Source organism: Artemia franciscana, chromosome 1 (genome assembly GCF_032884065.1).
Source record: "Artemia franciscana chromosome 1, ASM3288406v1, whole genome shotgun sequence".
Taxonomy (NCBI): Eukaryota; Metazoa; Arthropoda; class Branchiopoda; order Anostraca; family Artemiidae; genus Artemia; species Artemia franciscana.
The window spans coordinates 44055321-44081186 of record NC_088863.1 but is presented as its reverse complement, the minus strand read 5'-3'; the positions used below and the strand labels follow the sequence as shown (position 1 = coordinate 44081186).

The following is a 25866-nucleotide window of genomic DNA, read 5'->3' as shown; positions in this document are numbered from 1 at the left end:
TCCCCAAAAATGAAAAGCTAATATCCGGAAAATATGAATAAAATGACTTTGAAGGGGCTGACAAGTATTTATATATATATATATATATATATATATATATATATATATATATATATATATATATATATATATATATATACTAGGCCCCACACCTAGTTGGTGGGGGCGCTTCACGCATCCCCCCAAGCCCCTCCCGCGCGCTTAAGTCGTTACGCGCCTTATTAGTTACTCGCCATTGTAGTTGTGTCCCTATGTCCCACCTGTGAATATATATATATATATATATATATATATATATATATATATATATATATATATATATATATATATATATATATATATATATATATATATATATATATATATATATATATATATATATATATATATATATATATATATATATATATATATATATATATATATATATATATATATATATATATATATATATATATATATATATATATATATATATATATATATATATATATATATATATATATATAGTTTTACGTGTTTTTAACTACGTAAAACTTGCGAATATACAACATTCTTTGCTGTCCCATTGTCTGTGCATATAAATAGATTGCCAGGTTTACCGACTCTTGAACATGCAACATATAATGGTCCATGGGAAAACAATCCGTATTCAGATCTATACCTCATGATTCTAATGATTGCCCTTGAGCTTTGTTGATGGTGATTGCTAATCGACCATTCCCTGTGTCGCCGTCGTCATTTATATATCCCCCGTTGTCCCCCGGCATCCCCTTTGTAGTTGTGTCCCTGTGTCCCGGTCGTCGTTTATATTCCCTGTGTCCCGGTCGTCATTTGTGTCCCGGTGTCCCAGTCTGTGATTTCTCTTTGAGTGTCCCGGGCGTCATTTATATTCCTTGTGTCCCGGTCGTCATTTATATCCCCCTGTGCCCCCCGGCGTCCCCGTGGTAGTTGTGTCCCTGTGTCCCGGTCGTCATTTATATTCCCTGTGTTCCGGTCGTCATTTGTATCCCGGTGTCCCGGTCTGTATATACATTCGTTTTTTTTTAGTTTTGATTTTCTCCTTTATTTTTCATTTTTTTCCTTTTTTATTTTTTTTTCTTTTTTAGTTTTTTTAAGCTTTTTTAGTTTTTTTTTATTAGTTTTTAGTTTTTTTTTTCTTTTTAGTTTTTTTGTAGTTTTTACTTTTTTTTTTAGTTTTTTTTAGTTTTTTTTTTACTTATGTCCTGGTCGTCATTTATACCCCCTGTGTCCCGGTCGTCATTTGTGTCCTGGTGCTTTGTTGATGGTGATTGCTAATCGAACATTCCTTTTGTCCCGGTCGCTTTCTCTTGGAGTGTCGTCATTTATATTCCCTATGTGCCGGTGTCCCGGTCGTCATTTGTGTCCCGATGTCCCGGTCTGTCAGTCGACACACAAACACACACAAACATGACGTCACCCGACAGACAGACCCACACACACACAGACAACTATATATATATATATATATATATATATATATATATATATATATATATATATATATATATATATATATATATATATATATATATATATATATATATATATATATATATATCTTGCGCACCCCAACAGCTAGTATATATATATCTATATATACAAAAATAAGTTGTCTGTCTGTCTGTGGATCAGGTGACGTCATGTTTCTGTGTCGGCTGACGTCATGAAATTAGTTGTCAGGTGACATCATGTTTCTGTGTCGGCTGACGTCATGAAATTAGTTGTCGTCATTTTTGCTTTGACGGTGACGTCATTCAAGATATTTAAGACATATGTTCACTTAGAAATCTATTAATGTTTAAGTTTACAATGACTGATGAACTTACCATGGCAAAAGCCGATGAAGATGCTCAAAGAGTCTATGCCAAAAAACTTGCTGCTGATAGAGAAAGTCAGAAAAGAAAGCGTGCCGAGGAATCAAAAGAACAGCAAGGAAACAGGCTTGAGGCTAAAGAACGCAAAACCGCGCAGTTAGATGAAGATCCACCTGGACAGCGAGAGTCAAAACATATCAAAACTGAAAATGATCGCGATGATGATTGGGTTTGGGATTTTGACTTTGATAAGGTCATCAATGCCTACCAGATTTTAGTTAAAAAAAAACAAAGGTTCGGCGATATGTATTTCATAGTGAAGCTGAAAAATAAAGAAGAAAAAGAAAACTGAAAAAAGAAAAAATGTAAAAAACATGACGACCAGGACACAGGGAATATAAATGACGACCAGGACACGCTGAAAAATAAAGAAGAAAAAGAAAACTGAAAAAAGGAAAAATGTAAAAAACTAAAAAATACTAAAAAGAAAAAACACTCAAAGAGAAATTACAGACCGGGACAGAGGGAATATAAATAACGACCGGGACACTCAAAGAGAAATTACAGACTGGGATACCGGGACACAAATGACGACCGGGACACAGGGAATATAAATGACGACCAGGACACAGGTATTTAAGAATATCGTTCAAAGACAAATTTTTAATTGTAAGAAGACCGTTGAAAGAGAAATTTCTAATTGTAAAATGACTGAAGAACCTACAATGGCAACACCTCGGGTGTTGCCATTGCACCCCAACAGCTAGTATATATATATATATATATATATATATATATATATATATATATATATATATATATATATATATATATATATATATATATATATACATATATATATATATATATATATATATATATATATATATATATGTATATATATATATATATATATATATATATATATATATATATATATATATATATATATATATATGTATATATATATATATATATATATATATATATATATATATATATATATATATATATATATATATATATATATATATATATATATATATATATATATATATATATACTAGCTGTTGGGGTGGCGCTTCGCGCCACCCCAACACCTAGTTGGTGGGGGCACTTCGCGCCCCCCAAGCTCCCCCGCGCGCGTAAGTCGTTACGCGCCATTGTAGTTGTGTCCCTGTGTCCCACCTGTGAATATAGATAGATATATATTTATGTTTTTAACTACGTAAAACTTGCGAATATACAACATTCTTCGCTGTCCCATTATCTGTGCATATAAATAGATTGTCAGGTTTACCGACTCTTGAACATGCAACATATAATTGTCCATGGGAAAACAATCCGTATTCAGATCTATACCTCATGATTCTAATGATTGCCCTTGAGCTTTGTTGATGGTGATTGCTAATCGAACATTCCCTGTATCCCCGTCGTCATTTATATATCCCCCTGTGCCCCCCGGCGTCCCTGTTGTAGTTGTGTCCCTGTGTCCCGGTCGTCATTTATATTCCCTGTGTCCCGGTCGTCATTTGTGTCCCGGTGTCCCGGTCTGTATATACATTCGTTTTTGAATTGGTATATGATGAAATAAATTTTTGTGTTTTTCCCCTTTTTTTCTTTTTAGTTTTTTTTTGGTTTTTACTTTTTTTTAGTTTTTTTAGTTTCTTTTTCTTTTTTCTTTTTAGTTTTTTTGTAGTTTTTACCTTTTTAGTTTTTTTTTTATTTTTATTTTTTTTAGTTTTGTTTTTCTCCTTTATTTTTCAGTTTTTTTCCTTTTTTTCTTTTTTTAGTTTTTTTAGCTTTTTTAGTTTTTTTTATTAGTTTTTAGTTTTTTTTCTTTTTAGTTTTTTTTGTAGTTTTTACCTTTTTTTTAGTTTTTTTTACTTATGTCCTGGTCGTCATTTATATTCCTTGTCCCGGTCGTCATTTGTGTCACGGTGCTTTGTTGATGGTGATTGCTAATCGAACATTCCTTGTGTCCCGGTCGCTTTCTCTTAGAGTGTCCCGGTCGTCATTTATATTCCCTATGTCCCGGTGTCCCGGTCGTCATTTGTGTCCCGATATCCCGGTGTGTAATTTCGTCAGTCGACAAACATGACGTCAGTCGACACACATTGTCTGTGCATATAAATAGATTGTCAGGTTTACCGACTCTTGAACATGCAACATATAATGGTCCATGGGAAAACAATCCGTATTCAGATCTATACCTCATGATTCTAATGATTGCCCTTGAGCTTTGTTGATGGTGATTGCTAATCGACCATTCCCTGAGTCGCCATCGTCATTTATATATCCCCCTGTGCACCCCGGCGTCCCCTTTGTAGTTATATCCCTGTGTCCCGGTCGTCATTTATATTCCCTGTGTCCCGGTCGTCATTTGTGTCCCGGTCAGTTTTTTCCTTTTTTGTTTTTTTTAGTTTTTAGTTTTTTACCTTTTTTAGCCTAACCAGGATTTGAACCTGGGACCTTCATTCTCCGTTCTGACACCCTCTCTCACCGAGTGACTACTCCAGCATGTTCATTTTGCTGTTTTAAATGGTATATTATTAACCAAATTAATGTGTTTTACAATATACTAAGCATCGTCATAACAAAAATGACGACAACTAATTTCATGACGTCAGCCGACACAGAAACATGACGTCACCTGATCCACAGATCCACAGACAGAGAGACAACTTATTTTTATATATATAGAAGATATATAGAAGATATAGATATAATAATATATATATATATACGTATATATATATATATATATATATATATATATATATATATATATATATATATATATATATATATATATATATATATATATATATATATATATATATATATATATATATCTATATATATAAAAATAAGTTGTCTGTCGGGCTGTGGATCAGGTGACGTCATGTTTCTGTGTCGGCTGACGTCATGAAATTAGTTGTCGTCATTTTTGCTATGACGGTGACGTCATTAAAGATATTTAAGACATATATGTTCACGCAGAAATCTATTAATGTTTAAGTTTAAAAAGACTGATGAACTTACAATGGCAAAAGCCGATGAAGATGCTCAAAGAGTCTATGCCAAAAAACTTGCTGCTGATAGAGAAAGTCAGAAAAGAAAGCGTGCCGAGGAATCAAAAGAACAGCAAGGAAACAGGCTTGAGGCTGAAGAACGCAAAACCGCGCAGTTAGATGAAGATCCACCTGGACAGCGAGAGTCAAAACATATCAAAACTGAAAATGATAGCGATGATGATTGGGTTTGGGATTTTGACTTGGATAAGGTCATCAATGCCTACCAGATTTTAGTTAAAAAAACAAAGGTTCGGCGATATGTATTTCATAGTGAAGCTGAAAAATAAAGAAGAAAAAGAAAACTGAAAAAAGAAAAAATGTAAAAAACTAAAAAATACTAAAAAGGAAAAACCCTCAAAGAGAAATTACAGACCGGGACACAAATGACGACCGGGACACAGGGAATATAAATAACGACTGGGACACTCAAAGAGAAATTACAGACTGGGATACCGGGACACAAATGACGACCGGGACACAGGGAATATAAATGACGACCAGGACACAGGTATTTAAGAATATCGTTCAAAGACAAGAAGTAAGAAGACCGTTGAAAGAGAAATTTCTAATTGTAAAATGACTGAAGAACCTACAATGGCAACGGTACCACCATCGAAGTAGATAACCAGTGGGTTGTTCCATATTCCCCATTAGTGCGAAACGTCAACCTCAAGTCAAATTCGTGCATTGTTTGGCATCATTTTAACAACTTGCTCTCCATCAGCTCCTACAGAGTTATGGGAAAAATATAAGTCAAAAATGTCCGAAGATATACTCCATCGAAAACAGTTAGAGACGTCAGATATGGCTTTTGATTTTACATCAGAAATTTATAACTACACTTTAGTTATTATAGAAGATTTGTACGTACGTATGGGAAACAAACCTCTTCAGGATTTGGGAATGCCTTCACCTAACCGTATCGCTGCTGTTTCGACATGTGTAGAATTGGATCGTGAACAAAGTTACAGTACGAGTGATCTATTGTTGTAAGTACAAAATAACATTTCCAAGTTAACGTCGGAACAAAAAGACATTTATGATACGATAGACTCAATTTCAGGACGTATACAACTACCTGCTAATTTCTGTAATTTAGTGACGTCCAAAAATGAATTGATTGAAAAAGTATTTCCGAATATTCTACAAAAATTATAAAAATAATAAATGGCTAAGTCAAAGAGCGATTCTCGCACCCAAAAATATAGACGTCCACGAAATCAACAATATTGTTTTGACCAAGATTCGAGACCAGGCAGTCCTTTACAAGTCAGTCGACACAGTTTTGGAACCAAATGAAGCGGTTAATTATCCATCTGAATTTTTAAATTCCATAGATCTTTCAGGGTTTCCACCACACGTGCTACAACTAAAAATAGGCGTACCAATAATACTTTTAAGAAATATCAACCCACCAAAGCTTTGCAATGGCACGCGACTTGCCGTAAAAAAAAAACAATGGAAAACCTAATAGAGGCCACTATCTTGACAGGGCCTTTTGAGGGTGAGGCTGTTCTTATTCCTCGCATTCCCATGATTTCAACGGATCTGCCTTTTCAATTTAAATGATTGCAATTCCCAATTCGATTAGCATTTGCAATCACCATTAAGAAAGCTCAAGGTCAATCATTAGAAAAATGTGGTATAGATCTTAATACTGATTGTTTTTCCCATGGACAATTGTACGTTGCATGTTCGAGGGTCGGTAAACCTGACAATCTATTTATATGCAGCGACAATTGGACAGCGAAGAATGTTGTATATTCGCAAGTTTTACGCAGTTAATTTGTATTGTATCTATCTATCTATCTATCTATATAAAAACGAGTTGTGTCTATGCATGTTTGTTTGTTTGTAAAAAGAGCGTTTGCATATGACGTCATTATTAGTACATACGGCTTCGTATATGCACAGACAATGGGAAAGCCAAGAATGTTGTATATTCGCAATTTTTACGTAGTTTAACTCCTGCAGACGAAATGAATGCTTGCCTGAAAAATTCTAATTTATGGGCACACGTAAAAATATTAAAGTTAACTACAAATATGCGTGTCCGATTGCAAAACGATGACTCTGGTCAAACATTTTCAGATCAATTGCTGGCAATTGGAAACGGAAAGCTCCCAGTAGTGGGAAAGCCAAAAATGTTGTATATTCGCAATTTTTACGTAGTTTGAAACACATATATAAATCTATCTATATTCACAGGTGGGACACAGGGACACAACTACAATGGCGCGTAACGACTTACGCGCGCGGGGGGGCTTGGGGGGGCGCGAAGCGCCCCACCAACTAGGTGTTGGGGTGGCGCGAAGCGCCACCCCAACATCTAGTATATATATATATATATATATATATATATATATATATATATATATATATATATATATATATATATATATATATACGACTAAAAAAAATTTTCAGTCGACTCATCGACCTATATTTAATCATATTTCTCTTAGTTTATATCATTTCTCTTAAGCGTGATTTTCCTTCGTGTTATTCAAATACAGGCACTAGTTACCAGCATGTTACCGTGGTGACATTTATTTTTACTTTCTTTTTTATGATAACTCTTGTTCCAACAAAACTTACAAATTGGGAAAAAAACTGAATGGAGAGCTATTTTTAGAGCTATGTATAATGAAAGCGCGGATTAGGGGTTTTGCAATAATCAAATACATTGAAAGATTTTTCTAAAGTAATTTTCTAGTGCTAGGGTTTCTTACACTGGGTAGCCCCCCCCCCCCCCCCAAAGAAGGAATATTTCATTTTTATTACAGCTATTCATAAGTTTTCTTATCAAATATCTGTTTAAGTTTGTACTGTAGTTCAAGCATAAGAATAAACAGAATTTATTTGTTGTAATTGAAAAAAGATATAAAATATCCCTTCTATAAATATTTAGAATCGCTCGACTTAGACAAAATATGGATGAACAATTTTTGGATTAATACTTCCCACATTGAAAATTGTGGGTCTTCTACAGGTTAGTGGTTAGTAGCTCAATGTATTTAGATTTAGCCGTTTGGTTTCTAAAAATAGTGTCGTTCCACGTGACTTACCCCCCTGAAAAAAATAAGATAAATGCCGCAGAATGTACAGGTTCCGTTTTTTCAATCTCTCCTTCTGAAAAAGTTTCTGATATCTACTGAGCAATGGACAAAGGCTTTTACAGCTCTTTTCGAGTCTAGTTTTGAAAATAAAAAAAAAAAAAAAAAAGAAAAAGAAAAAGGAATGTACAACTTCGAAACTTTTTTTCGGTAAAAGGATCGTAACACGGGTAAACATGTTGCTCAAATTCGTGGAACTTTCAGTAAATTTACAAGAGAAATAACAATTATTTTTTATGGCACTTGGTATTAACCAAGTGACATATAGCGATCGCAAATTCTGTCAGTCTGTCGGTCTGTCTGTCCCAGTTTTGCTACTTTAGGCACTTCCAGGTAAGCTCGGACGATCAATCTGGCAGGCGTATCAGGAACCAGACCAGATTAAATTAGAAATTTTCGTGTCCCCTATTTGACCATCTGGGGGGGGGGGATTGGGAGACGGTTAAATCGGAAAAATCAGAAAAAGGAGGTATTTTAACTTACGAACGGGTGTCGGATCTTAATGAAATTTGATGTTGGGAAGGATATTGCGTCTCAAAGCTCTTATTTTAAATCTTGACCGCATCAGGTGACATTGGGGGAGTTAGGGTGGGAAACCTAAAATCTTGGAAAACTCTTAGAGTGGAGGGATCGAGATGAAACTTGGTGGGAAAAATAAGCACAAGTCCTAGATACGTGATCGACATAACCGGAACGGATCCGCTCTCTTTGGGGGAGTTAGGGGGAGGGTTAATTCTGAAAAATTAGAAAAGTGAGGTATTTTTAACTTATGAAGGAGTGATCGGATCTTATTGAAATTTGATGTTTCGAAGGATATCGTGTCTCAGAGCTCAATCCCGACCGTATCTGGTGACATTAGGGGGAGCCTAAAATCTTGAAAAACGCCTAGAGCCGAGGGATCAGGATGAAACTTGGTGGGAAAAATGATCACAAGTTCTAGATACGTGATTAACATAACTGGAACAGATCCACTCTCTTTGGGGGAGTTGGGGGGGAGGGTTGACTCTGAAAAATAGAAAAAATCAGTTATTTTTAGCTTACGAAGGAGTAATCAGATCTTACTGAAATTTGACGTTTGGAAGGAAATCCTGTCTCACAGCTCTTATTTTAAATCCCGACCGGATACGGTGACATTGTGGGGAGTTGGGGGGAACCTAAAATTTTGGAAAACGCTTAGAGTGGAGGGATCGGGATGAAACTTGGTGGGAAAAACAAGCACAAGTCCTAGATACGTGATTGACATAACCGGAACAGATCCGCTATCTTTGGGGGAGTTAGGGGGGGGGGGCAGGCTTACTTCTAAAACATTAAAAAATGAGATGTTTTTAACTTACGAAGAAATATTCGGATCTTTATGAAATTTCATATTTAGAAGGACCTCATAACTCAGATCTCTTATTTTAAATCCCGACCGGATCCAGTTTCATTTGGGGGGGGGGGGACCGGAAATCTTAGAAAACGCTTAAAGCGGAGAGATCAGGATGAAACTTGGTGGGAAGAATAAGCACAAGTCCAAGATAAGTGACTGACATAACCGGACCGTATCCGCTCTCTTTGGTGGAGTTGGGGGGGGGGTAATGCTGGAAAATTAGAAAAAATGAGGTATTTATAACTTACCAACGGGTAATCAGATCTTAATGAAATTTGATATTTAGGACGATCTTGTTCTTTAGAACTCTCATTTAAATCCCGACCGGATCCAGTGTCATTGGAGGGGGGGGGGAACGGAAATCTTGGAAAACGCTTAAAGCGGGGAGATCAGGATGAAACTTGGTGGGAAGAATAAGCACAAGTCCTGACATATTGGTGGAGTTGGGGGGGGGGGGGTAATTATGGAAAATTAGAAAAAATAAGGTATTTATAACTTACCAACGGGTAATCAGATCTTGATGAAATTTGATATTTAGGACGATCTTGTGCTTTAGAACTCTCATTTTAAATCCCGACCAGATCCAGTGACATTGGGGAGAGTTGGAGGGGGAAACCGGAAATCTTGGAAAAAGCTTAGAGTGGAAAGATCGGGATGAAACTTGATGGGAAGAATTATCACAAGTTATAGATATGTGATTGACATAATTGGAACGAATTCACTCTCTTTGGGGGAGCTGCGGGTTGTTAATTTGGAAAAATTAGAAAAATTTAGGCATTTTTGACTTGGGAACGGGTGACTAGATCTTAATGAAATTTGATATTTAGAAGGAACTCATCTCTCGGAGCTCTTATTTCAAATCCCGACCAGATCTGTTGAGATTGGGGGGAGTTGGAGGGCGAAACCGGAAATCTTGGAAAACGCTTATAAATGTCGTAGATTCGTGACTGACATAGCTGGACTGAATCCGCTCTCTTTGGGGGAGTTAGGGGGTGGGATTCAGTGTTTTGCCGAGTTTGGTGCTTCTGGACGTGCTAGGACGATGAAAAATGGTAGGTGTGTCAGGGAGCTGCACAAATTGACTTGATAAAGTCGTTTCCCCTAATTCGACCATCTGGGGGGCTGAAGGGAGAGGAAAAATTAGAAAAATTGAGGTATTTTTAACTTACAAGTGGGTGATCGGATTTTAATTGATTTTGACATTTAGAAGGACCTCGTGACTCAGAGCTCTTATTTTTAATCCCGACCGCCATTAAGCCTCTGATTTTCTTTTTAAAGCAATCTATTGATTCTAAAAAAATTCTAGAGCTCATATCATATGAGCTCTTGGCTCATCCGACCTCGTCACAAGTGCCATATGAACTCTTAGATCTTGTTTTAAAGCCTATTAAATAGTATAAACAACAAAAATAAACAAAACTATCATAATTCCTTACCGGTTGGAAGTTAGGACTAGGCTCACTTTTTTGACTTCCTGAAGCCTGCTGCTCATACCATATTTCATGGGGGAATGCCGTTTCTAAAATATCTTGTTCTCATCAGAATAACCAGATGGGTTAGCAGAATTCAAGCAAGCCTGGTCTACAGCTACAGCTACGGTTTCCGGTGTCCACGATTGAGGAGGGGCTAATTTTTCATCATTCGAATTACGACTGTTATTAACAGTCTGTTAACGGCTGTCATTGGAATTAGGACTCTGTAATTACGTCTTATTCGAGACCATTTGAAATATCATGGAGCGGTTGGCCCAACAAAGAAAGCATTATGAGCTTGTTCAGTTTTTTTATTTTTTGTTAAGCTTTGTCTTCACGTCCATAAGCCCACCATTTTACTGAAGGTCTATATCCTCGGGAAATCATTGAAGCTCATCATATAGACAATCAAGAGTGAAATTTTACGGAAAAAAATCGGTAAAGAATGGTGTGAAGTATATTAATTTTATCGTTGCTTTATGCACATATAATTATTTTTTGGAGTCGTCTAATTCGACAACCTGCGACACTCGTGGAAAGGGATTCACAAGATTTTACCCTACCCGGGAAACATGGTACCAAGTGTTAATAAAAAACTACGACCCATGGGTCCCACTTTCTGCCTCACTTCACAGGGCCTTGACTGAGTCTATCTAGTATCTGTCTTAATTCTTTTTTCATCTTTTCTGGAGGGCCTTTCGAATAACATGCCATTTTTTTTAAATTAGGAATGGACAAAGTATTTAGTAGAATTGCAGAAGATGTATTGGGTCAGTATAGTAAAGAGCCAGAATTTAAATATTGGGGAATCAAAGAAAGTCCATCAAGCAGTCGGCTGTCAACATTAGAAAAGGAAGAAAGCGTCAACCTGACAGATGATAATTTATCACAAAGAAGAAAGAAGGATGGTCAATACGAGTCATGCTGTACTTAATTTTTACATTTTGAATTAAAATCTTGTAAATTCTTCTTTGATAATTAGGCTATGCGCAATAAGAATAAATACATATCTTTAATAAGAGAGCAAACGAAAACACTAATTATTCGCCACAGATAAATTCAGCTCACCTAGCAGATTAAGCTCCATTAGCCCCCATCGCCTTTTTGTCACTGATATGAGAAATTATGAAGAATGTGATACAGAATTGTACACTCTACAACAATCCCACGAAAACTAAAAAAAGAAGGAGACATTGTTGTTTTAATCATATAACTTGTATTTGGTCATATGAAGTTGCTATTTATTTTAATCACCTCAGATGAAGTGTAATTAGCGGTGAGGGTGAGGAGAAGTGAAACTAGTAGTGAACTTCTCAGTATCAAATTGAACGAGGGTCAGACATTCCCAATTTAAAGGATGCCAAATTTCATTGCAAGCACTTTCTGTCGCACATCTTCCATATTATCGTGTCTACTGCAAAAATCGGATTTTTTTAACTTCGGATAACCAAAATCCAGTGAAAAGTCGTTTAGACATTTTTGGAATCCTCAGAATTCTTCCCAGGATCTTATTTTATAGCTCTCAGGATCCTGAAAAATGTCTGAGTGACTTTGACTGGATTTTAGGTTATTTAAAGTAAAGAAAACTGTTTTTGGGTAGATAGGATAGTATGCAAGGACTGGCGACTTTTTGTTGTCGAATAAACTAACTAGTGAATTCATAAATATCACCAAAAACTTAGGAGAAAGAAAGAGATATTGTATTGACCTACAATAGTTATTTTGTCAACACTTGAAACCAAAACACGGATTAATATCAACTAATACAGAGTATTTCTGGGCAGAGAAGAGGAATACCCAAATGAGACAAACAGCTTATGACAATTACTTTAATTTGTTTATGATGCTTTGAAGATGATCGTCGAACAATATCGTGATGTGACTTTTGATCTGTGGAATTCCTTACTAGGATACAGCTACTACTGCAACCACGATTGCGTCAATAGCCAAATTGATTCGAGTATCTTTTCTTAAACACAAATTTCAAGTTTTCCAACTAGACCAATACGTTTTTGTGATCTTTAGGTGGGAAGTTTTGCATAGATTGTCAATGGTGTAAATAAAAATGTTTATTCTTTTCATTTATTAGGTTAAAATTTACTTGGTAATTTGATCTAGCAGACCTTTATTTGTGAAAAGCAAGAGATGCCAAAAGGGCAATTAGTTTTGCTCCTTTTGTTTCTTTTTTGTTCTTACTTATTACGAATTTTAGCTTCAAAGCCCATCATAGACTCAAATTAGCGTGATCATAAAAATGTCCTTTAAAGATGCAAATTAATGTCTCAAACTGCCAAAAAAGTGCCCATAGAATGCAAAAAGACAATAACGCAAGAAAAAGAATACGTGTTACGAAAAAGAATCTGCTCGTTTTAGTGAGCTTGTTACTGAAAAAAGAACCGCAAAAGTAAAAAATCGCACGTTTGACATGTTGGTTTTAAGTACTTTTTTTTAAGTACTAAAACTTAAGTACAGTACTTTTTTAAGTACCTTTTTTTTAAGTACTAAAACTTAAAAATAATTCCAACTACACTAAATATGCAAAAATTGTTTTCTCCCCTGTTAACTCAGTTTCAGAATTTGTAAAAGAACATGCTATTCATAGTTAAACTAAAATACTCGGACTTACCCAAAATAGAAAATGGACAATTTACGAGGGGGAGATTAGTTAATTTTCCTCCATTTTTTCAGGGAAGATTCTATTGAAATTAACAATTAAGAAAGGGAACACCTCTGCATTCTGAACGAAAAAATAATCTTGCTCGGGATTTTAAACAAAAGCTGTTTGGCAAGTTTTTATGAACTTATTTTATAATCACTCGACAAATGAAGGTAGCTTATAGTGATATTGTGTGAAATCTTTCTGACTAATTTTTTTTTTAGCAAGAAATTAGATATTTCATTGAGTCATCAAGCAGTGCAAATATAATTAGGAAATCTGATATTTATAGGCAATCACGCTGCGATAGAGTTGGCGGGAGAAAAGTAAGCAGAAGGGGGCTGAGAGAGTTGGTAGCAAGAGCAGTGGTACCTGCCGGGCTTGTCCCTTAAATTATGGGGACAAGGTAATCAGCCTTCAACGCTTCCCTTACTTCTCTCGTAAGGAAACCACCAGAAAAATGGTGATTTCTATACATATGTGTCCAGTTCTGAATTTTCTACAGCTGAATATTACAAAAGATACAGCTATCAAGATTGCATCAAAATAATTCGCAAAAGATTATGATAAAGCAGGCAGAGGATGTGTGCAGAAATGCCTCGAAATCTGATGATCTTGAAAGGCGCAGGGGTTCACATCCAAGTGCAACATTTCTGGCAGATTTGCATGATCTGTTGAGTGGTTTTTTTTAGCGCATAAGGGGGAGCTTACCCTCTTTGTTATAGTTGATTCTTGTGACGTACCAGCTATCCCTAATGAACCAAACACTATTGTAGCATCTCGTTTGAACAAGTGCGTGAGGATGTTCAATTTTCTTGTTGAAAAGTAGGAAACCTCGATACAGCCCCTAGGCCCAATCTTCTGGCCTTCAGTGCCAGCTCAGGCGCAACCTACTGTTCCTGTTGTGTTGATCAATGTTCTGAGCAACTTGAATATTCGAAACCCAGTTAACCAATGTGAGTTTATGGAAAAACTTGGTTGTGACAACAAGGTCTAGCATATTGTGGCTAAAAAAAAAAAGAAAAAAAAAGATAGTAATGCATATGTCTGACGAACAATCAGCGGATGCAGCAAATGTGCCGGTAATCATAGCAATCGTGACAGGAGCTGTCAAGCGCAGTCCTTTACCTGTGCCAACTGTAATGGCAGTCATCGAAGCAACAGTCTGTCGTGTTCAGAGGTCAAGAAACACCTACCTGTTCGAGGGCCTGATGTTAGAAATGAAACTGAAAACCGTGCGCGTTGATATGGGCTCTAGTCCTAGTGAAATAGTTTCAGTAGTTTTTCAGAACATTAATGGCGCCCGGGAGAAATTAAGAACTCTTGACAACCTGTTATTTAAGTACGATTGTCTGTTTAGCCGAACACTTGCTCAATATGGATAATTCTCCGATGCTAGAAGTTTCTTCTGAACATTTATTTTTTATTAAACCTGCTAAGACTACTAATGCCCGTCCATCTGGTGGCTTAATAATTAATGTAAATTAGAAGTTCAGGGTTTAGATGTAGTTGTCTTGAATCTATAGATCTATACCTCGCAGTTGATTTAGGTAGCATTGTTCTTGTATGTGTTTAGATGCCAACTGATTATGGAAATTCTACATCTAGCTGACAATATGCGTCAGCTTGTGCCTCTCTGTCAAAACTATTGCATAAAGTTAGGTCATAAAATAAATTGCTCGTCATATGTGGTAACTTCAACTCAGACCTCAAAGATGCTGCTGCACCGTTTACACAGTTGCTCGTTTCTGCAATGCCAAGCGAATTTTTTTGCTTTCAAAAAAGAAGATTTTTAGATTTTTGCTTTCAAAATCTAAATATTTCTCTTATTTTCACCATTCTGGTTCCACTTCCGGTCTTGATTTTGTTCTCTCGAATATCCTGGAACCGCAGTGGTCATTGTTGACGTATCTGATGATATGTTAACAAGTGACCATTTACATTTAAAGTTTTGTATACATTTGTTTTTTCCACAAATCAGTCCGTAGCCTCGGTGGTTTTGGAAGATGCATTGAAATAATATTGATATACCACTATATCAAAGTGTTTTGGATTCTATGCTGTCTAAAATCAAAATTCCTTTTCACCTTCTTTCTACAACGCCGAATGGCAGCAGCGTTGATCTAGATTGGTATCTTACTGAGCATACTCATTCGATTAAAGTAGCCACCTCAGTCGCAGTACCATCTGAGAGAATTAGGGTTGGTACCTAGGCCCAGGGTCACAGGCTGTGGCCCAGGGTCACAGCTTGCAAAGAACCGTCACAAGTTTTGGTTCAAGATCTGGATGAATTGTGATCGTCCCAGATCTGGTTTAATTTTTAGGATCCTTAAATCGACTAAAAAAGAGTACCGGAAAGCTGTACTGCTCTTTAAGAGAAGGCAAGTATCTATTCTGTCTCGTGATGTCCGAACATCATCCGTAGTTAGTATGGAGCAAAGTATCAAAGTTCACTTCGTCGTCTTGTTCGCATTCTAACCCTATTGATGTAACTTCCTGGGAAAAACACTTCTCTTCGTTATTCTCTGATAGCCTCCACCACCGGACACCATTTTTTGGTAGATTGTCTTTCACCATTTTCCTCAACTAGATCATAGCCGAATCTTACTTCTATTCGCTAATTCGTCTCCTTAAAAAAGGCAAAGCTCCTGGTTCTGATGGACTCTAACCTGAACATTTGATTTATGATACTGCGAAATTAGTTGAGCATATGTTGTTACTTTTCCAAGCTTGTATTGCGCAGCAATTCGTACCGACTGCACTATGCGAGGGCTTTGCGACGTGCATCCCAAAAAAAAGGACCCTCAATCTTGTGACTTATCGTCCAATTACAGTTTGGTCAGTTATTGCAAAATTATTTGAAAAGATTCTTCTTTTAAAAATTTTGAATAGGTGGGATCATGGAGATCATCAGTTTGGTTTTCGTGCGGGTCTTGGTGTTGGAAATGCACATGCGGTTTTCGTGTCAATGTTGGAGAGGTATGAGAGAATGAAGAAACCTTTATATGTTTGTGCAATACATATTTCTAAAGCATTTGATTCGATCCTACACTCCCAAGCTGTTTTAGCACTTTTGTGGAGTGGGGTAAACCCATTCATTTGTGCATCCCTGTGGCAAAGGTATCAAAACTCTTCTATACGTATCCGCGTCGAAAATCTTTATAACAGCCGAATTTATGTGCGTCGCGGAGCATAACAGGAGGGCTTGGTGTTAAGTTCTGCAATATTTAACAATGCCGTCCGCTGTGCAACCCGCAGGATACCGCATTTTCTTATCGAGCCATCCATTGACGCAAGTCACCTTTCGTACGTAGATGACATTTTTCTGCTGTCTGATAATCTGCAATCACTGCAGGCTGCTGTGAACAGCCTTTATGCCGGGTTGTTTGACATCGGGCTGCCATTCCCTTCTGCTAAAACTGAATTTCCCGTTTTTGATTGTCATCACCCTCCCGATTCAAAAATTCAGGTTGACCCTGATTCAATTTCTGCCATTGCGTCTCTCAAGTACCTTGGACTTACATTCGGGACCTCGATTCGAACAACAAGGTCACTAAAAATAAATGTGTTGAGATAGAAGTTGAGAAAGTCAGGTGGACTTTTTTCTAGAGTTAAAGGTCAAAGTGGCAAAAAAAAAAAAAACGCTTGGTCGGCTATATAACTCGTTTTTGCTCCCCATGTATTTTTTCTGGTGCCATTATTGAAGAATTTTTTTACCTCATAAGAACATCAACAAATTCGGTCTGTCTTTTTCAAATTTTCTTAGTATTTTCTTCTTCCTATTTGGTCTCGTGACAGTTATATCTCCAGACGTTACGGAGTCTCTGAGATATGTAATAAGACGGATGTTGTTGAAGGCAGATTCCAGACAGCGATCTGAGTCAGTCGTAGATTTTCCGTTGGGGTGTATTAATCGTTTGTGAGTCATTGTTAGTGTATTTTTAGGGTTTGTGATGATAAGTGTTTTTATTATGTATATTTCTTTTTTTCATTTTCCTCTAAGTGCATTTTTTTGTATGTATAGAGAGTTCAAGTAAATTATCATTATTATTTTCAGTAAAATGATTACAAGCTCAAAAGGTAAGAATTACTTAATTTAATCATTTTGGAAACTTTAAAGATATTGAAAGTGAATGCGATCTAGATACTACATAGCCCTTTCAAGCCTTTCTAAAGGGCACAATCCTATATAAAAGTACTATATGAAAAAAGACTGCAATCCCAAGCCGTTTCTCTGAAGTTAGAGGAAGCCCCTCTGCCTCACCATGACAATTGTCATGGTGGCAATTATGTCACCATGACATGACTACCTCTTCGAAGGCAGTTGGACTTAATCTTAGAAACTTCACCCTAAACGGCCCTCAGCTTTTTCAACCCTATTCAAGTCTCTTGTTCGGCCTATAATTGAATATGGTGACATGAAAATAGGACCTCACTTTCAAAAAGACATTGATGCACTTGAGACGATTCAGCGAAGAGTAACAAAATTTGTGCCAAAACTAAGAGGCCTTTCCTAAACGATTGGAAAAGTTGTCACTTCCTTCCATCTCCTATAGACTCCTCCGAGGTGACCTATTGAAAGTTTGAAGCTATGTCGCAAGTACTACAATGACATTGGGACAGAGGAAATACTCTTCTTCAACAGAAAAAATCTGCGAGGACACAACTTTAAGCTAAAACAAAACCCTTTCAATAAGTCAGTTGGAAGGTGGAACTTCACAAACCGAGTAGTAAAAGAATGGAGCAACCCCACCCAAGAAGAGGTTATGGCTGACTCTACCAACTCTTTCAAGAATAATATTGACAAGTTTTTCAGTGAAAGTCATTTTTATAGAGAGGAAAGTCTTTTTATTGCAGTATATTCTTATTATATAACTACTTTCAAATGTTTTTAATTATGAGCCCTAAAATAGAGCCAGCTTTGCCTCTCACTCAGACTATCTGTCTTGAAATTTTCTCCAATTAGCCATGGCTTGATGCCAGTACTTGATTTTAATTCAAAAAGTTGGAATTAAAGGGCTACAAAATTGCAGCCAAAGTCTAAAAAATTGATGGCAATCTACAAAATTGCAAGAAGCATTTTTTTCCTCTACATGCTAAGATAGAAAGAGTCAAAGGAACAGTACTATTAAAATATTATCATTTGATTAGGTCATAACAATTTATACATAAAACACCTACAATAAGTCTTACTGGCTTAGTTAATATAAGGCACTCAAACTTAATTGCCAAATTAATGGTCAGAAAAGCCAGGCATTGGGAATCGGATGGCAAATTCATTGATAGCCTTCTTCAACTGGGCCATCTTGGCAATAACATCTTCGTCAGTCTCTAAGAAAGCTTTGAAGTCTTTGAGTTTGTCTAGAAAAAAAGAACATTTTTTCAGCAATTAAAGGTCACAAAACCTATCATTGTCTCAGTCCCGTCCCAGTTGTAGATTAAATTAAAAAAACAAGTTTTTTTTTTCAACTGAAAGTAAGGAGCGAAACTATAACTTAAAACGAACAAAGATTACTCCGTATATGAAAGGGGCTGTTCGCTCTTAAACGCCCCACTCTTTAGGCTAAAATTTGACCTTTTCTCACAACTCTACTTTTTAAAACAATAAAAAACTTTAGCGTAAAGAGCGAGGCATTTAGGAGGGAACAGCTCCTTTCATATACCGAGTAATTTCTGCTCGTTTTGAGTTTTAATATCGCTCCTTACTTTCAGTTGAAAAACTTGTTTTTTTAATTTAATTTCTGAACGTTTTGAATTAATACATGTTTTGATTTTGGCTCTCCGCACAAGAATAATTAAAACGAAATTTGCATATTAATTTTTTGTGGCTAAATGGCTTTCTCATAGTTTTGATCGGACGATTTTGAAAAAAAGGGGTGGGGGATAGGAGACCGATTTTCCCTCCAATTTTTCGGTCACTTTACATCGTACAGTTTTTTTGTACGAACGTTTTTATTAGTAATAAATATATGTAACTTACGAAATAACTAACGTAACGCGCTTTTACATTCGTACATTTTTATCACGTATATGAGAGGGTTCGCCCCTCGTCAATACCTCGCTCTTTAGACTAAAGCTTAAATTTTATCCCAGTTCTTTCAGAATGACTCCTGAATCACAAAGGTCGTAGAATAAATAGTCGAAATTTCAAAAAATACTTTACCATAAAGAGCGAGGTATCTAGGAGGAGATGAACTTCCTCATATGCGTAATAATTTCTGTTCCTTTTAAGTTTTAATGCTGCTCCTTACATCCAGTAGAAAAAACTTTTTCATATTTATTTTTTCATTGCTTTTTTTTAAAGAATATTAGAAAATCCTGTGCCCCCTTCATGGAATTTTTCTTCCCCAAAATAAATTCTCCATGAAAAGATCATCCCACGTAACCCCCTCCCCTCGACTTCCATCCCTCCCCAACTAGAAAAAAATCCCCCTGAAAACCTCTGTACACTTTCCAATAACTATTTCTATATGTAAACAACGGTCAAAGTTTGTGACTTGCAGCCGCTCACCGGGGACTGTGGGGGAGTAAGTCATCCCAAAAGACATAGTTATTAGGTTTTTTCGACTATGCTGAACAAAATGGCTATCTCAAAATTTTGATCCGGTGGCTTTGGGGAAAACGTGAGCGTGGGAGGGGGCCTAGGTGCCCTCCAATTTTTGATCACTTAAAAAGGGCACTAGAACTTTTAGTTTCCGTTGGAATGAGCCCTTTCGCGACATTCTAGGACCACTGGGTCGATACGATCACCCCTGGAAAAAAAAAGAAAAAAAGAAAACAAACAAACATGATCGGTATCTGGCAAAAAATACAAAATTCCACATTTTTGTAAATAGGCGCTTGAAACTTCTACAGTAGGGTTCTCTGATACGCTGAATCTGATGTGATTTTCGTTAGATACTAAGACGTTTAAGGGGTGTTTCCCCCTATTTTCCAAATTTTCTCGTAACTTTTGATGGGTAAGACTAAATTTGATGAAGCTTATATATTTGAAATCACCCTAAAAAACTATTTCTTTTGGTGTATCTATTAGTATCAAAATCCCGTTTTTTAGAGTTTTGGTTACTACTGAGCCGGGTCGTTCCTTACTACAGTTCGTAACCACGAACTGTTTGATAAATGTCAAATTTACAAGAGGAAAAAGGGGTATTTTACTAATTTTTCGACTAGCCATGAATAATAATAATTCAAAGAAAAGAAACGTTTAAATTCATAAAAGCATGAGTACAAACAATAATTTACAGAAATACAGTACAAGTTTTACAAGAGAGAGGAAAGGTCAAAGTGCTTTTTGAATAGCTATTTGCACAGCCATTGTATATTCATAAAATTGACGGCCTTTTTTTTCATAGTTTCGATCAATTGTCTTCTGTTTTAATTTTTGACTATTCATTCTACTCACAGGTTAAGTCCTTGCGTCACTAGTTATTTGGTTTGGAACGGGGTCAGTGGCGTGACTCCCAGAGTCAACGCAGCTCTAAATGGGTACCTGGAGAGGTGTGGGGAAGGTAAACTGAAAGGGTGTGTGAAAGCACAGGATGGCTGGCTCCGACTCCCATTGCACTTCCTGGCTGAAGGGCCATGAAACGGGGATTGGTACGGCCGGTAGGGACTTTGAAATCTGATGACGTATTCTTTACCTTCTATTCACAAGCCACCGTGCCACCAGTTGCCAAGCTATAAGCCCTTCTCCTCCAATCCCTCTATTTTGAAACTTCCAACTTTGTCCCCCGCCCCCGAAAAAAAATTGACACCTCCTTTACTTTTTTATTAAATCTCCTCACCTCGTTCTAGGACTCCCTACTTTTTGTTTGGTCGCAACTGGATTGTCAAAAAACAAAATATTGGCAGCCTATAATCCTTTTTCTCAAAACATGATCTAACTACATTGAACTTTCTTTTATAATAGACCGAGAAGGTGGACCAAGCCATATTTTTTTGTACATCTCCTATTTGATATAAAGTTGCCTGAATGAGTACCCAAAACTATTGAGACAACTGCAATCACCTAGCATATATCAGATTCCGCAACTTTTTCAGAAGTATACTAAGATACTTTCCAGAAAACTTTCCCCAAGAGAAATCCTGCCTGCGCGACCTCATAGCTGCAATACTATTGATGTTTTAATAGATGGCGAAATTAGGAAGGCGGCAACAATCCTTCTTGCAAGATGACCCCGAAAAAATTATATACTGCAATTGGCTTTAAGCAGGTAGGTCTACTAAAAAAAAAATTCTGCTTTCTTAACAATCCCTTAGATTTTGAAGTACCCGAATAGATAAGTACGGATCAGTTTAGGGTAAAAAAAAAAAAAAATGTCGAAAGCCGGATAGCACTGGTAATTTTTCTTTTCGAAACTATTGCCAATTTCCATTCTTAGAAGTTTCCTATATTCTTTGAAAGGAACCTAAGTATATTCATCATTTTTCTGAAGATTATTCTCTGCTTAGTTGGTTGAATATAAACATTCTTTCGAGCGCAATTTTCTTCTTTTTTTTATCTTAAAGTAGTTTTTCCATTTTCCAGTTTTTCTTTAACAGTCAGATTCTCGGACCTTGTCTTTCATAAACATTTATTCTGAATAAAATTTAGAAATTAGAATCATTCCAACCGTAACCTATCCATATGCTTTGAATTCTTTATCGATAGTTAAGGCGGCTCGGGAGATAATTCAACATCAAAATAACCCACATGACTGCAGAAAAAGACGTGTATCCTCCCTAAGAATTTTTTTTGGGGTTTTTACAGTTCTGTTATTTTTTATGTTTTCAAACAGCAAAAATCGTACCTAAAATAAAAATCACTTTATTAAGCAAAATAAAAATAGTTCTAATTATTAAATACATTCAAAAAAACTATAATATACATAATATTTAGAGAAAAGGTTGTGCGCCCTTATCTTGTACATGCTGTTCTCGGGGGGGGGGGGGGGGGGAGTAAAGCATCATTAGTATCATGTCTCTATCCCTGGCTTTTCCGAATCATATTGCTGCAGCTAATTTTCCCGAAAATAACTGTGAAACTAGGTCATTATCATGAATTCTTATTGTGTTGCGAGAGCAACACTTTGGTTTTGTCCCGTTTTTTTTTTCTATGCCACCGATCTCAACTTATTCCTGGAAACTTGTAAGGGTCTAAGCTGTGCGGGTTTTACGGAATGTGTGGGCCTCAGGCCGGATTGATGAATATGACATTACATTTTGGAAAGCTCTGCAGAACTCTTGCCTGGGGCTGAAAAGGATGGTTTTTGCTTGTCCACGAGCCAGAGCCTATGGTGTGCGAAGTGAAGTGGAGTTATGTAGCCTATGTCAGAGAGGAGTATCTGAAGGTGTGCAGCCAAGCTTTCGTTTCATCAAACCATGTTTCTGCTTTCGAGTGGAAAGCTCCGTTCTAGCAGGCAAGCAGGCAGGCACCACTTTCAAATTGAAGATGGACTAAAATCCATAAGTGTTAAATATATTCGGCAGTTACCCGGCCCCACAGCCATATATCTTCTTTGAGTGATAAATAGAAAAATTTACAGAAGCAAAAATGTGGCATTTTCCCACGGGTCTGATAGTGCTGCCATCTATTGTTTCTACCCATTTCTGTTCGTGATTTCAGCTGAGTTTATCATACGGTTTTTCGGACTTGAGATTGCGGTAGAGAAATGGTATCAGATGTGCCTAATAAACTTTAAAAGTTCTCTCATTGCTAAAGAAATTGGAGCTTATCCTTTGCTCCTTATAAGAGGTGACGTTAGAACGTTGGCCTACGGCAAAAAAAAAACAACTTTTGAACTAAGACAGATAGAATTTTTTTTTCGACGGCAATCGATAGCTCTTGATGAGCTGATCAAAGTATATCACATCCATTTTTTTGGTACAAAATTCCTTCATGAGGTATACCAGTTTGAAAGTTTCAAGGGCTTGACAACTTCAGTAGTAAGGTACACACTGAAACAAAATCTAGGCCGATACAAATTGTGAGACATATAGAGGACTTGTAAGCAATAGTCGGCTGTTAGGTAAAAATCACCTTCGGCAATGAGGGGTTAGCAATTTTTGCTAGTTGGTGTATCTATTATTTGTTCCCAGTGTATTTGATGGCAAAGCCAATTTGGTTCCAGTGGTAAGACATGTAGGGGACTTGTAAGTAATAATCTGCTGTTAGGCTACAGTCAAATTCAGCGATAAGGGGTTTGCATCTATGCTAGTTGGTGTACCCATTTATTTGTTTCAGGTGAACTTGATGCCTATCACGGAAGAGGGACTTTATAAGTAAGAATCGGTTCACTTTGGGCGAGAAACGGCTGTTAGCTCATAATCATCTTCGGCAATGAGGGGTTTGCCACTTTTGTTAGTTGGTGTACCTATTATTTGTTTCCGGTGTATTTGATGGTTAAACCAATTTGGTTCCAGTGGTAAGACATGTAGGGGGACTTCTAAGTAATAATCGGCTGTTGGGCTACAACCATCTTCAGCGATAAGGGGTTTGCAACCTTTGCTAGTCGGTGTACCCATTTATTTGTTTCCGGTGAACTTGATGTCTATCACGGGAGATTGACTTGTAAGTAAGAATCTGTTCACTTTGGGCCAGAAATTTGTGCAATTTGGTGCACACTGTATTCGATCTCTTTAAATCTGACAGAATTAAGTGTTTACGCAACGGGTACAAACGACAACGTAAAACAATGAGGTAGTTTCGTAATAATTAGTGTCACCTGTGGTATTTTAATCCTGAAAAGTTACGGATAGCTTTATAATACCAACCAGATTATATAAGATACTGTTCAAAGTTTTCATCCGTCATGATGTCTACGATTGAAAAGATACAGTTCAACTGGCTGCAAAGTCAATTTAGTCCCTTCTTTCGATATTATTTTGTAGTTGTTGTTTTTTAACGCTGAGGAATAGCCTTTGATCATGTGATTACTGATCGATAGCGAAGAAAGAAAACCAAAGTGTTGCTCTCGCAACACTTTAGTTGGCGAAGCCGGGCAAATTTGCCGCAACACTTCACGTTGCCCGGGCAACGTAGGCCAAGTTTATAATTGTTGTGTCGCCCCTGGTCTGCAGGGTTGCTTACCTCAGGTAAGGTAAAATGAGAACAGAGGGTTCTCATTGTTTAAAAAAAAAAAAAAAAAAAAAAAAAAATCAAAAGCAAAGTTACACGGATAATTTTAAGTTGTTCCAATTTAAGGCGCAAAATTTTGATTGTTTCTCTTTTTGAGTCGTTTTAAAACATAATCTTGACTTACAAGCATGCGATGTAATTGGAAGGAGCAAAAATATTTGAAAAGCCCAGTAATGAATGATAAAAACAATCAACAAAACCAATAAAAAAACAACAAAAAACTTGAAGGATTTTGGCAAATAAATGTCAAAAATTATTGACAAACTACTAGAAAAAACCCTCTGGGCTATAATTAAAACTAGTACACGGTTTTTGTTAGTATAAAAAAAAAATGAACAAAAGTGAATTCGATTCTTCCAAATTAGATGATTACAACTGCAATATTTTCTATATTTTTTCCATTTTCCTTCAATGATTAAGACTAAATTTACAAGTAACATTAAATTACATTAATTATTCTTTTCTTTTTAAAATGTGATCCTGATGTGCAACTTAGAATAGGAAACTCAAATGTTACTAAAACACAAAACTTTCAGAATTTGAGCTCCTACTACACGTTTGAATTCTGGACATCGAATTTATATGAAATCAGCTCAAAATGCCACTGGTATCAAAACCTTAGCAAGTATTATTCTATATAATATAGTCTATATATATTCTATATATATATATATAGTCTATATATATCCAGTATATTCTATATATAGCCAGTATATAGAACTATTAACTTAGACGCATTTATTTTATAAAAATCTACGAAGCCCGTCTCCATTTGGTTCCATTATTTTTTGATTTGTCGACAAGGGGATATCTCCCCCCCCCCTCTTCTTCTGGAGAGCTCAAAGAATAAACGGAAACCATAGATTCTTGAGACAATTTGAGAAAGATGGGCGAAGCCATGACGTTGTATCTCTAACGCCTTGTTAAATCAAAGCCTTGCAAAGTAGAAAAAGTAAGTACACTTATTAAGTGAATACATCCATATGATCCATCTGTCTTTAACGTTTGTTTTGAATCCAGTTGTTATTGACCGCATAACAACAGAGCCATTAAGATTATTCGTGATTTTTTTTTTGTAATATTTCAAAATTTCAAAAAAAGATTTTTTATCCTCTCAAGAAAAAAAAGAACATGAGTAAATAGGAAGTAACAATGGTCTTTGGTAAAATAAAGACAATTTAAGGCCCTCTAATAACCTTGTGATAGAAGCAAATAATAACAT

The 25866-nt window shown here is 36.3% G+C and overlaps 2 protein-coding genes across 4 annotated transcripts in view; one reads left to right on the top strand and one right to left on the bottom strand.

Annotated features, from left to right (window-relative positions):
* LOC136030115 (uncharacterized) overlaps positions 1–11841 on the top strand; it is a 35484-nt gene extending 23643 nt beyond the window's left edge. For both annotated transcript variants that reach the window (XM_065708798.1, XM_065708806.1), the window contains exon 4: positions 11601–11841. In XM_065708798.1, coding sequence (XP_065564870.1) covers positions 11601–11806 — 206 coding nt within the window. In that variant the 3' untranslated portion in view covers positions 11807–11841. The remainder of the gene's footprint in view (positions 1–11600) is intronic.
* Positions 11842–18637: 6796 nt separating this feature from the next.
* LOC136030105 (serine hydroxymethyltransferase, mitochondrial-like) overlaps positions 18638–25866 on the bottom strand; it is an 81992-nt gene continuing 74763 nt past the window's right edge. For both annotated transcript variants that reach the window (XM_065708788.1, XM_065708778.1), the window contains exon 10: positions 18638–18889. In XM_065708788.1, the coding sequence (XP_065564860.1) occupies positions 18762–18889 (128 nt within the window). In that variant the 3' untranslated portion in view covers positions 18638–18761. The remainder of the gene's footprint in view (positions 18890–25866) is intronic.